At 60.4% G+C, this 13,819-nt stretch overlaps 1 protein-coding gene across 5 annotated transcripts in view; it reads right to left on the reverse strand.

The window, feature by feature from the left end:
- Window positions 1–13,819, reverse strand: part of LOC122387653 (catenin delta-2-like) — a 95,826-nt gene that overhangs the window by 74,291 nt on the left and 7,716 nt on the right. For all 5 annotated transcript variants that reach the window (XM_043378044.1, XM_043378053.1, XM_043378026.1 and 2 more), the window contains exon 2: window positions 8,953–9,033. In XM_043378044.1, coding sequence (XP_043233979.1) covers window positions 8,953–9,021 — 69 coding nt within the window. In that variant the 5' untranslated portion in view covers window positions 9,022–9,033. The remainder of the gene's footprint in view (window positions 1–8,952; window positions 9,034–13,819) is intronic.

Consider the following 13,819-nt stretch of genomic DNA (forward strand, 5'->3'; position numbering starts at 1 on the left):
TGACCCTTACCCCCCCCCCCCTCCCCCCAGCCGGTGTAACGCAGCGTCCGGTCAAATCGCTCTACCAGGCGACCCGAGCCGGTGTCATACAGTGTGGGTAGGCTGTGCCGCTTCACTCTCGGGTCATGCGGCACAGCCTACCGGTACCAGGCGGCTGCTGCCAATGCTGAGCCATAGGAACCAAGTGGATAAAGAGTAGGGGACCATCAACCTGTACACGACTGTACTGGGCCGAGCCGGTATAACGGCCGACAGTCTGTCCGAAATAGGACGAAAGATAATCGCCGCTTTACATACGTTTAAACCTCAGCAACCAGACTTCCGTCCAATATCGGACAAAGGGATAAGAGCCTCATATCGCTGGGTTTGATTTCGGCCAATGTTCGACAGCCCGTTGAGGCGGCCCGGCGCGGTCAGTTGAGCCTGATCCGGCCACATAACGGACGGCGCGGCCGGTCCGGGACGAGCCGCCGCCGGCCCGGCACGAGCCGGTCGGACATTGAGCTGCCGAGCACGCCGCGGCCGACAGAACGAGATCGGCCGCCGAGCCGGCGTCCCAGCCGGGCGCCAAAGCCGCCGAATCCCGGACGGAGCACTACAGGCGGCCTCTGCGAGCACCCCATATCCGCGCCGGGCTCATGGCCGCTGAGAGGTCGGATGGCGCCAGTCCCGGGTCGGCGGGCCGCTGAGCGGCGTCTGTTGACAGACTGTCGCCAGTCAGCAGCGTTTGGTCTGAGACTGTCGGCAGTCTGCCGGTGTCTGCCGGTATCTGTCAGTGTCTGTCAGTGTCTGTCGGCGTCTACCGTATCTGTCGGCAGTCTGTCGCCAGTCAGCGGCGTTTGGTCGTGACGGCTGCCACCGCACCTGGATCCCATCGCTGTGCGGTGCTCATCTGCAGCGCACCGGAGGCGCCTGGCACACCGTCCTCCGCGCGGGGCGTGCAGCCGCGAGCGGCAGGTGCAGGTCGACAGGAGACCGTGAGGCGCCGACGGGCCGCTCCGAGCCGGTCCCGGCATTGAGGCCGGTCCCTGTCTGGGGGAGCACGGTGCACGGGACTACCTCCGCGAGAGAGCGCCAAACGCTGAGCTGGGGCCGGCTCAGTGACCCGTTGCGGGCATTATGCTAGGAATTCGTTCAGGATGACGTTCATGAATGCAAGATAGATATCATCAAAATGATTGGGAGTTAATTAACCCCAACGACCTGGTCGCACGGCAACAGAACACGACGCTATGAACCAGAAGTGAGTGGATCTCTGAAAGCTTGAGGAGCAGTCCAATATATGGAGTTAAACTAGTAAAAACATGCGCCGGTCGCGGAACCCGAAGTACCGGGGACGAGTCAGTGGAGATGCAAACTCATCTGTTCCAGCCAGCGGGTCCCAGCCGGCGGCCCCTGCTTGGGGTTAGCGCCGCTCGGCTGGCCACAGTGACCGGTCACCGTCCGGTCACCTCGGGGAGAGTCTGGAGAAGGCGGGCCGCGCCGCCAGTCTGGGACAGCCACAGAAGTCCGGCCGCCGCCGTCTCGAGCCCGCGCTCCACCGCAGTTCTGCGCATCTCCCGACAGTAGGCACCACCGCCCCCTATACACCAACCCCGCCTCGCCGCGGTCGCTGTCAATTCCGGTCGCAGGCTGGCTATATGATGCCGGCTCCCCACAGGACATCCATCACGGGCCGACACCGGACCGGTCGGGCCGCGGCGTCATCACTGCAGCCGGCCAGAGACGCACCCACACGGCACACGGGGGAAGGCAGGGACTCGGAGACACCCCGCAGCACTGCCGGCCAGAGACACACCCACACGGTACACGGGGGAAGGCAGGGACACAGAGACGCTGCCAGAATCACATCCAATGGGCAAATCACGTTGAGGAAGTTCAAACTGAGCCCGCCGCCATGACGGTTGTGAAGCTGGGGAATGGTCACGGCAGAGAGACGCGCAGTGGTCCCCGCTGTCCTCTCCCAATCCACTCCGTGGTGTTGCGCAGCGGTCTCGCTGCCACGCTGTGAGCTGTCCTCGCAGCGGTCTCCGCCGCCACGCTGTGAGCTGTCCCCGCGGCGGTCTCCGAGCTGTGAGTTGTCCCCGCGGGGGTCTCCGCTGTCCTGCTGTGAGCTGTCCCCGCGGCGGTCTCCGCTGTCCTGCTGTGAGTTGTCCCCGCGGCGGTCTCCGCTGTCCTGCTGTGAGCTGTCCCCGCGGCGGTCTCCGCTGTCCTGCTGTGAGCTGTCCCCGCGGCGGTCTCCGCTGCCCCGCCCTCGCTCCCCAAGGACGGCCGTCCGCAGCCTCGCCGGCATGCCGCAAATGCAATCCGCGCGCACGGGGTAGGGAGGCGTAGGGCGCCACTCGGCCGCCGCTCGATACCGCGTACTACGCAGCTCCTCGTGTCACGCAGCCGGCGACGGAGCCCCTCCCTCCCCCTCCTCACACTCGGCCACTTGTCATGGCCCCTTCCCCGCACTCGGCCACCTGTGTCACAGCCCCCCCCACACACACACACACACACACACACTCGGCCACCTCTGTCACAGCTCCCCTCCCTCACACACACACTCAGCCACCTCTGTCGCAGCCCGCAGCCCACACTGCCGCTGGCGCCCCAGCCCCACTGCCGCCCAGCTCAGGATAAGGCGCCATGTCTGACTCAGCTGAGCCGATATAACCGGGCCGCCGCCGAGCTTTGAGCCGATTCGCCGGCCGCCGACCAGCGATCGCCGCCGCCGCCGCCGAGCTTTGGCCGATTCGCCGGCCGCCGGCCGCCGACCGGCGATGGTGGGCGATGATGTCCGGTCGGAGGGGCGCCGCCGCCGCGCTGCCGTGTCGCGGACAGTTTGGAGCGGCGGCTGGCACAATGGGTGCCGGAGAGCGCCGTCGGCACTCGCGCCCAGGGACGGTCGATAGCGTCTGTTCTGGAGCGGAGCCGACCTCTGCGGCCACTGGTCGTGTGACGGAGCTGCGCCCCTTGGTCACTGCGAGTCTCGTGACAGGCCGACAGGCCGCAGCCGGTGTCAAACAGTCGTACCTTGCGGTCCGCGGATAATTTAGGGAGATAGTCCAACAAATACCGTCCAAGGCAACATTAATGTCCAGTAAAAAATGCGCCATCATACAAATCTGAACATCATATCCAACTTTATCTAATAGATAAAGGTAGAAGCACCGCGTCAATTCTCTGAAAATCTGCGGTATAATCGAAATAACCGCGGACGCGGCGGCCATCTGACGGCCGCACGTCGCCAGTGACGTCGGCCCGACAATGGCGGCCTCGTCGGACTGCGTCACTCCTGTGTCCCGGCAGAGGTTCCCGGAAGGTGCCACAGCTGCCGCGCTGAACTCGGAGCGCGGCGGGCGCGCGCCGGACGCTCAGCTCCTGGCTCGTACCCGGGTCCCTCGGAGGTGGTGCAGTGCTCTGCCGCGCCGGTCCCAGGGTCAGTGTCCGCCGGTGACCGGTCAGTCGGCCGGTGCGGGTGATGTCGGGGCTACTGGAAGGCAGCAGACGCCGAGCCGGCCGCCGGAAACAGAGGCCGCTCGCTGTGAGCTGCCGTCGAACAGACGGGACTGACCGTGAGCACACCGTTACTGTCTGAGAGGTCGGCCGCGAGTGGCCGCTGTCACCGTCGTCAGCGGCCATCACTGCCAGCCGCCGTCGGACGCAGCCGGTTATTATAGCGACACCATCGGGCGCAGACGGATGAGTCACGCGGCCGCCGACCGCAGCCGGCCGACTGCTGACGCCGCCAGCCGGTGAGTTACCTGCCCTTCAGGCTCCACCGGGCGTCCTAACAACCCGATACGCCAGCGGTACTCCGGCAGGATCCGACAGCGAGACTCTGCCGGTCCGCCACACCGACCGCGGGGCTGAGCTGAACTCGGGCCGGCTACACACCGACCACGGCGCTCGGCTCAAAGCAATCTCAGCCCAGCTGGACACAGAGGGTGACCGCCGGTGTCGGCAAACAGCCCGGCGTCCCTAGTTAGCACGGTGGGCAGCCCGGCGTCCCCAGTTAGCACGGTGAGCACTGAGCAGCCTGCTGTCCCTATCTCCCAGTTAGTGCCCTGAGCAGCCCGGCGTTCCCAGTTAGCACGGTGAACAGCCCGGCGTCCCCAGTTAGCACGGTGAGCAGCCCGGCGTCCCCAGTTAGCACGGTGAGCAGCCTGCTGTCCCTATCTCCCAGTTAGCACGGTGGGCAGCCCGGCGTCCCCAGATAGCACGGTGGGCAGGTGGGTTTGTGAGTCAGTATTGGAGAACCAAGAGTAAGAAATACGGTGCCTAGCCTCAGACCAAGCACGAGACAGCCAGCGTGGTGGGAATGTGACTGATGTGGTTTCACCATGTGGATTATATGAAGCATTTACCTTCCCAGAAATCCAGGAACAGAGCACATTCCTGGAGAAGCTGCCGAGGGGCATAACTGACATACCGAGTCGCAGTGATTCACAATCAAAAGAACTTCAAAAGCCACTGTCGGCGGAATGTGACACGGTCAGAGGAAAGGGACGGTGCGCCGCTGAGGGGATCTCCGACCCAGCACCGGAGGAATCTCTGGACCGTCCGCGGACCGTTCCCGGAGAGGTGCTGCTCTCGGCGGTCAACTCACCAGGTGTCGCGCGGTGGGGCTGGGCACGGGCCGCCGCGGGCGCATCACATCCGACACACACTGACACGGCCGGAGCGCCGCGGGCCGCCGCGGGCCGCCGCCCACCACCGCCGGCCGACGGTAACGAGTCAGCGACACGGCGGCTGTCTGCGGCTCACAATCACCGGGCGCCACCGTTCGCCGAGCTCGGTCGGGCGCCGCTCGTAACCGGCCTGATCAGCCAGCACCGCTCAGCCTAACGGAGGAGCTGGGAGAGCTGGGTATCACACAAATGGGCCGCACACCGCTGTATGCACTCGCTGGAGCTTGTATCGTTGGGTGGCCGGCTGGTTCAGGACACCGGCGGTGTCCGATTTGGTCGGCTGCGCCCGGCGGCCACGCCGCGCCGCCACAGGGCCGTCACTTAGCGGCGCGTCAGCTGCCGTGTCCGCTGACCAGCCAGCCGCCTCCACCGCGGGCCTCACCACCTCACCAACCACACAGCTGAGCCGGCCCGCCGCGACTCAGCGCCACACAGGGAACCACGCACCACCGACCACACCGCCGCGCCCGAGCCGGCCGCGCGCGGCCTCCCGTCGGCACCGTCCGCCACACTGCCGTCGGCGCGCCGCCCGCCGCCCGTCGGTCGTCGGCCGGCGCGGCGCGCGCACGACGGGCAGGTGCGGGCCCGGCACCGACAGGGCGTGCCCGGCGGCGCTCTCACGCACAGTCCGCCATCGACCGCGGCGGCGGCGGCACTGGGACGCCCCGTGACACGACACATCGTCCGCCGGCCGCGCTGGGCACGGCAGGCACGCCAAATGACCCGGCTTTCAGCGGGCGAAACCGCCAAATGACAGGCTACACGGGGAGTCCGCTAAATGGCCAGCCATACGGGGAGCTGGAGGTCGCAGAGTGCCGGAAAACGGATGAATAGACTGGCAAATAACTGGGAATTCGGGAAAAGGAGCGGCAAACGACGAGATGAAACGGGCAGAAGCCCGCTGTGACAAACCATTCAGGGAGTGGGAAGCCGTCAAACGACCGGATGAGCGCTACTCGGGCTCCTCAGAGGCCGCCCAACCACGGACCACACTGAGCGCGCCGAATGTCAATGGCCGGCCGGGCGGCGGCGGACCGAAGGCTTTATGGAGACAGAGAAACGGCGGATATTGCAGGCGGCCGCCGGTCGGCCCACCGCGGAATGTCAAACAGACACAGGGGCGGCCACATACAGGTGTCGGGAGAGGTCAGACTGCGCCGAGACCCATACCCCGTCAGCCGGCGACCACATGTAGCTGCGGAGGCGGGAGAGCATCAGAAGACGCAGACAAACTGACTAACCTGACAGACAGCTGGACCCACGCGCACAACGACCAACAGACGCGCCGACAGACAGGAGACGGGCGGCTGAGACTACCGACAGACTGCCGACAGACGGACAGACGGCAGACAGACGGCAGACAGACGGGCAGACGGCCCGACAGACAGCAGACAGACGGCAGACAGACTGCCGACACCTAACAAGACCAGCTGGCCACTCACCGCCGACCACCGGGGCCGAACGGACGGGTTACAGAAACTACACCGCCCCGCCGCCAGCGCCGGCGGCGGGCAGGTCGACAGCAGACACCAGAGCCCAGTCATCAGACAGCCCGGCTGTCGGGCCGGCACACGGTCCGCTCGGCCGCGGCGGCCACCGGGGAAATCGACGGGCTCGTCGGCGGCGGCACTTTGGAGCGCGCCGGGCCGCCGCTATCGCCGGCCAATTTGGGCCAATGTGGACCGAGCAGTGCAGTGGACGGCCAGACACAGCGGAACACACAAAAAGGATACATCAGGCGTCTCCACTCAAACCAGCGACGAAAAACAAAGGAGCTCATAGGAAAGATCAGATCCATGAATCACTGTGTCCATAATTTCCACCTGAGCTGGCGAGTGAAACATCGGCTCGTTGGTGGATGAACGACCCGCCAAAGCGTGAAGGCGACTGTTCGTGCGAGCGGCGGACCAGCCATGCCCATTGCCCAATGCCTTCCAGTCCGACAAGACGGTCCCCGGGGACGGACGGAGCAGGTCGCCACGCAGCCGTCCGAGCCGTCACGCCCGTCCGCGCGCCGTCACGGCGCCCATTGTGGCGCTGTGCGCCGGTCGGACCCCGCGCGGCGCCCGCGGTGACGTCTGGTGCGGACCCCGCGCGGCGCCCCTGGTGACGTCTGGTGCGGACCCCGCGCGGCGCCCCTGGTGACGTCTGGTGCGGACCCCGCGCGGCGCCCAGCTACTGACGTGACCGACCGACACACACTCACAATACACCTGCCGCTGCCACCGAGTGACGGCTCGGTCCGCGCTGGCCGGTACTACACGTACCGGTGCTGAGCTCGGGCTGGGCGCCGCGCTGAACCAGGCCGCCCGCCGGCACGGACGCCCACTGATCTGAGCCCCATCTGACCCCCGGTCAGACCGAGTGACGTGGTGTGCGGACGGACAGGGCAGACAGCGTCCGGCCTATCCGCACCTGACTAAGTGGATTGCCACTTGTTTACCAGGCTAAAAACAGCACTGACTCACTGCCACCTCAAGGGCAATGAGCTCAACGACTGAAGCTGAGAAACAACGCAGAAATGAAACGACGCGGTCATTCACGGAGGAGGCAGGGCAAAGGCGAACTTAAATTAGTAAAAGTTTTAAGGGTACGAGAGGGCTTTTAAGGAATCAACAGTGAGTTGTGAATAGCGGAACAATACCCAATAGCGCGACAGCAGTGGCCGAGAACTTAAAATTTCGCCTAAATCAAGCATTCTGCCTAAAATATCACCATTTTAATTCAAACGATTAAACGTATTTCCCGAGATAAATTCAAGAACAATGCTGGCATTGATGCAACGAATGTCTTCCACATGGCATGATAGAGCCATGCCGCGCGACGGGCCGATCTGGAATTGAACTGCAGCACGCTCCATGAAATGGAATTGATGGCCGGCGTTCTTCTATAAAAAGCACCCAACGGCCGCAGCCGACGGTCGTAGATCCGACACAGACCGTAAACAGAACGGCGGTCGGCCCGAGCCCGGCATCCAGAGACCTTCCGTCTACTTCCGTCAAAAAGTGTTAAACTTTGCCGCACGCGTTTTATCGGGACGGAGGAAATCTGCGCACATTAGCGATGTACTTTATCAACTGGACTGGCTTACTGCCGAGAACATGTACCTCTATCACGGCCTCGCCCTGCTGAAACGGATGCTGCTGTCATCGCAACCCGAATGTATTGCTGGTGGCCTGGTCACACGCAGGGACGTCCACCAGCGTATCACCCGTAACGCCGACCACCTTATCACGCCGGCGATTCGGTCCGAGTCGGGCAGGCGCCGCTTCCTGCACCATATTGTAGTCGCATACAACGATTTGCCAGCCGCGATACGATGTCGAACAGGAGCCCAGTTTAAAAAGGAGCTGCGGCTACATCTGCTAGGGAGGCAACGGAGTGGAATAGGCTAGAAATGTAGAGAATCTGGCTGGTCATTTGAGCTTGCATATCTTACCTGTGTATGACTGCAAAGCGTGCATGTATGCGTGTGTGTGATTGTGTGTGCTCGTGTGCGTGCTTGTGATGACCACAATGATCATTCGTTTAATCATATTGACAACGGGGTACGGAATAGCCACATAACTGTGTGGAAGTGCTTCATGATGTGTAATACAATACTGAGCGGCGACACACCGCCCGTCCGTCCGCTGAGCGCGAACACACCGCCCGTGCGTCCACTGAGCGCCGACACATCGCCCGTCCGCAGACCAACACCAGCAAATCGAACAGCGCAGCGCCGAGGCTGTCTCAATGTCATGGGGACCGCCGGCGGTGTCCCGATCAGCCGAGGCGCGTGACCGACTCAGAGCCTCCGAGTCCCGTCGCTGCAGCGGACAACTGTGGAAGGACCAGTCCACTGAAACATGTCCCTCTCGACCCCCAGCGTTGCGGCGACTGTGAGTCGTCCAGATCACATCCACCAAAGCGAGGGCACGGCCTCCGTATTAGAATAGTTAGATCGCAAAACACCAGCACGGCGAGTCAGCGCTCTGGGTTTCCCGCAATCCCTGCATTCTTCAGCCACTGTCGGACTTATTCCTCGGTGGTGTCATTTCCGCTACTGAGGCAGCCGGCCAGCGCCAGGTGACACACAGGTAAGGTGGCAGCGCCCGGCCGCGTCTGTGGACTCAGGAGGGCAATCTACATCGACACTAACGTCGAGTGGTGGCAACGGTGACACTGGCACACCGACACCACCGGTGGATGAGTGGCAGTGAGACGCACCGATCGCCCCGTGGTGACCGGTGACCCCGTCCCCGGTCGGTCGGACCGGTGGGGGTGACCGACTGACCTGTTCGATCCTCTGCTGTATGGTGCGAGCTCCGGCCGACGGACTGTCCTCCGGCTCAAACGTCGGCATCCCGCACACGGTCTGAAAACACACAGCCAGATATAAGTCGGCGCTGGAAATCGGCGTGCGGTGAGGAGGGCGAGCACTGAAATCAGCAGCAGTGATCTCAGTACAGTCGCACCAAAATGAACCACGAGATGAGCCGCCCGCGAAGGCGCCGGCGCACAAATAAAAACACTCGCACTGGTCAACAATAAATACAGAGGTAAGTAACTGAGTGTTTGTGGTAAACGCGTCCTGCACGAGTTCCTCAGTTGTCACAGTTCAGTCGCGTGCGGGTAAGTCACGGTGCGACCTCTACACGTCCGTGGCCAAAATCAGAGCGACGGCGGACACAGGAATCCCCGGCTCACTCCGCCGCCAGAGCCTCCCAGACGACCGCCTCCCTCCGAGCACTGCGCGCGTCTCAATGGACCTCCAATTTTCTCTGACGGCTCTTTAGACCTGCATGGCTGAGCAGAGGCGACACTCAATCAGAAATAGGGTGGCGATGTCCTAGCGGAGCCGAAATAACTCCGCCGTCGCGGAAATAGCGTGTCGGCAGCCGGCCAGCTCGGCACGGCTGCGCCACACCCAGACACGACAAAGTTTTCATCCTCAGAGTCTGTCCAACTTGTAACCGTCGCCGGGGCACCGAATACAAAAGGCAGCTGAGCAGCTCAACGGAAGCAGTCCCACACGAACGAATGCCTGAAATATTCCACCTACGACTACCAGAAACAGCAGGAGCTGGCGCACCAATCTCAGGCTGCTGGCATAGCAACTGCCTAGTTAACAAACATCTCCTGTATGCACAAAGTTCGAAGACACAGCATCTGAGATGCTGATAACCCTCGACGAACAGGCGGTCTGCTGGGCTCATCATGCCCAGCCCGTTCAATGTGTCTGTCACAGAGACCAGCACCCCTCACGGCGGGTCGACCCCGCGGGCTCCCGCTCCCTCAGAGCTGAGGGAGCACCAGAGCGGCGCTGGTCTCAGAGGGAGCACGGAGCGGCGCTGGCCTCAGAGGGAGCACGGAGCGGCGCTGGCCTCAGAGGGAGCACGGAGCGGCGCTGGCCTCAGAGGGAGCACGGAGCGGCGCTGGCCTCAGAGGGAACACCGGAGCAGCGCTGGCCTCAGAGGGAGCACGGAGCGGTGCTGGCCTCAGCGGCAGCGGCCGAGGCGCCGGGAGCGGCAGAAAAGCGGGCGATACACGCGCCGCGGAACCGCGCGTCGAGTGCCGGCCGCGACTGGACACGAGTCGCGAAGTTCCGACCCCGCTGTACTGCTGGGGCCGCCCAGTTCTGACCCCGCTGTACTGCTGGGGCCGCCCAGTTCTGACCCTGCTGTACTGCAGGGGCCAGACTCTCGCGTCTCGTCACGGAGGTCGCTCTGACGAGACGGAGTGTGTCGAGATGCGGGCGCCGAGCAAACTTCGAGACGGCAGATGGAGAGAAACGCCGGCTGGAATTGGCAGAGGCGGTCTTCAGGGCATACTGAACAGTTTGAAATATTGAAAGTTAGTCTATCTACAATGTCAATTGGGGATGTGAATATGGGCAACGTTCGTGATGAAACACCTAACCTGCACGTTAGCTCAATGCAGCACAGCATTTGTAGAAATCAAATAGTTAAACCACCGTTGCAAACACTGCATCCAGTCACCGTATCCTGGAAGCAGACTGTATGATATGTGATCTACACGTTTAACCCTCGCATGTGTAGGGGGGGGGTCGGATGGACCCCCCCATGGTTTTTCGCGAATAACTCGCGTCACAGATAACAGTAGTACTGGATTGGAAACAGGATTCCGGTGGCTGCAGTAAGAGGCCGAAAACAGAACCGAATATTTCGTGCCCAGACTTTGATATCTCCTCTCACAGGCAACAAAAAATTATTGGTTTATGTGAATGAAACTTATAAGAAGCTATCTAGCCGTGCTCGTGTTTATTGATGCATTTTTTGCATAATGGCAACTTATTTTACTAAACGTTGCTGGTTACACTTTCCTCACCGTGGTGAGGGCACGTATGCCACTGATTTGATTATAATGATTTCCCACTCTCATCCACAAAAAGTTCTTGTACATGGGAGTTTGATCTCTTTATTTACATTCTAATCGACACCAGTCCTGTCACAACGAACCATCCAAACGTCACAATTCAAACCAACGTCACAAAACACCCCTTCAAGTGTCACTTCGCCTCGCCTGCCCTCCCAATTTCATCAGCGATCTTACTTCCCCGCCTTACATCTTCTTGACCCTGCTGAGCTTTGGCCTCTTGTCGCTCCTCGATCGGGTTGCACCTGGGGTGCAACCCGATTGCCGCTGGGGTGTCTGCTTCCTGACTTTCGATGGACAGCACTGTCTTGAGTGTCTGCCTCACTTATCAGTTACCATGTTTCCACATTTTCCAGCAAATAGATTGAAAACCGTCGCATACATCTCTGGAAGGAGGCTCCTAAGGACGTAGTGGCTATCATTGCAAACGACTTCCGGTCAGTTCGACATCCCGGTTTACGACTATCTTCGTCACTTCTTGGTTGATCGCAGACCAGCAGCTGGTTCCTGTTAGCTTCCGTCTTCGGCAGCTGCCTCCAAATATGGCAGATCCTCACGGTGAGGTCGATGTCTTCTTCGTCTTTCTCCAGTCGTACTCTAGCGGCGTAGCCCCAAGATAGATCAGCAGGCTGGCGGAGGCACCGTACTCGTTACGCCTGGTGGCCGAGCGTGCCAAGGCGCCAGAGCTGTGTCCCAGGGAGGCCTTGGCGCTGTCATCCAGGTCCTCCATTTCAGTGGATTTCGCCACCGCGGCCACTGGCTCCTGGATGACAAGAGCACCATCCTGCTGTCGCTCCTGCTGTGATGCTGATGGTGCCACTCGAGCGGAGGCGTCGGCGGGGCTGAAACGTGACCAGTGACCACCATCTGAGGCCCTTAGTTCGACTTCGGAGTACCGCCTCATTCTCCAGGAACTGTCGGACACTCGGCCAGTTGTAGTTGCCACCTGATAGCTGACATTGTCATTCGTGAAGAACGCATCGGTCTGGTCCTTCCTAACCTGCTTCTGGTGTGAGTGGCGTGCGGATGCCATGGCTAGTTTTGCTGGCCGCTCGTGCACAGGGGGCATCGCGTAATCCACGCTGGTCAATACTGACAGGACTGCGCCGCTCTTGAGCCGACGGCGCTGTCTCTGCATGCCGGTGAGAAATGACCGATCATCTTCGAAATCTTCCTTTCTGAAATGCAGCTCACACATGCAGCGGAATAGTCCTGATTTCACTCAGCCCGGTCACGGCGACCCATGATGGCGCCAACTCACTGAGCCCGTAGAGATGTTTCGGTGAGAAAAGCGAATAGGTGGCATGTGAGACATCTCCTGTTTTAATCTTTTGTTCCTCTTGGTTCGTTGGGTTGTAGCCAGAACGGCAGTTTTTTACCGCTCATTCCCCTCCTCCATTGTTGATGTATCTATACGTATGTGAGGCTTTGCACCACACTTTGTTTTCAAAAGAAAACACCACGCATTGTGCCCTCTAAATAATCAAATTAAAAGTGAAATACTTTAATTTTTAAGCAAATGAAAGTAACATTGGTAGCTTCGATTTTAAATGTAAACGACAAAACACAAAAATGACGATTTCTTGCAATACACAACACACAAATGATCCACCCAGCAGCACGCGAGAATCTCATTTTGGCGCCGTCGCATAAAAACATTCGGCCTCTTACTGCAACTGCCAATATTCTGTTTCCAATCCAGTACTACTGTTATCTGTGCTCGCGTAAAAAGCGGCCGATCGCGACGAAACTTTCAGTACCTTCGCATTGATCAATTTTACACCTACCCTGAAAATTTCATGACCCTGACCCAAATGACCTTTGACCTGTGACCTCTTTTCCGAGACCATGTTTGGCCGGAATCGCGATTTCGCGTATGTCGGCTCGCACTAGCCGCGTGTTTGCAAGCTTTTCGTGGTTTCAAACGTTCAAACATGTGATTTGATGTTACTCCCGTGTGTGTCAAGGTCACCTGAAGGTCAGGTCAGGTCATTGACCTTTGGTGACCTCGGGTGACCTCGGGTCACTTTTTCGAGTTTTACATGTTTCTAGGCTAGTTTTTGGAGCTGAATTCGAATTTAGCAACCATTTGAACATTTACGAAGTAGTTTTGGTGACTTCGTAACATGTTACGAAGCTGTCAGAGGCGGTTGACACGTACTACGAATACCCGTCACGACGCCTACTGGTTGACCTGACCTGACCTGACCCGACCTGGTCTAAATGCTTCAAGACATCATCTGTGATCAAAACTAACACGATATTCGTGATCAGCACCCCCGAAAAACCCCTTAGCAGCCACACTTTACGACTTTCTAACAGGTCCCGATTTTCCCGACTTTGGGTCATTGACCTGACCTGGAAGGTCAACCAATGACCTAGGACCTTAAAATTGGGTATCATCGGCTTCCTCTCGTCACGGGCAACACGCTCGTTTTTTCCGCGAAGCTCTAGCTCGATCAGGGGCCAAACGGCAAGGGGGGGTCCAACCGACCCCCCCCCCCCTACACATTAGAAGCTGGCAAACGCCGCACACATGCGAGGGTTAACTTGCGCACAGTTGCAGCAGCATTTTCGGCGGTTAGTGCCGGTGGGTCGTCCCTCACTCCGCCACGGCCGGGTGAGCGCCACACCGCAGCGGCCCGGCGCGGAGCGGGCGGACGTGCCCGCAAACCGACCGGTCCGGATATATCGGTCAGAGCGGTCCGGCTGGCACCGGCCGCAGCGCGACCCAGACCAGCACTGGGACTGACGTCCTCACTGCA

The sequence above is a fragment of the Amphibalanus amphitrite genome, unplaced genomic scaffold (assembly GCF_019059575.1).
Source record: "Amphibalanus amphitrite isolate SeventyFive unplaced genomic scaffold, NRLGWU_Aamphi_draft 000017F_arrow, whole genome shotgun sequence".
In the NCBI taxonomy this organism is placed as follows: Eukaryota; Metazoa; Arthropoda; class Thecostraca; order Balanomorpha; family Balanidae; genus Amphibalanus; species Amphibalanus amphitrite.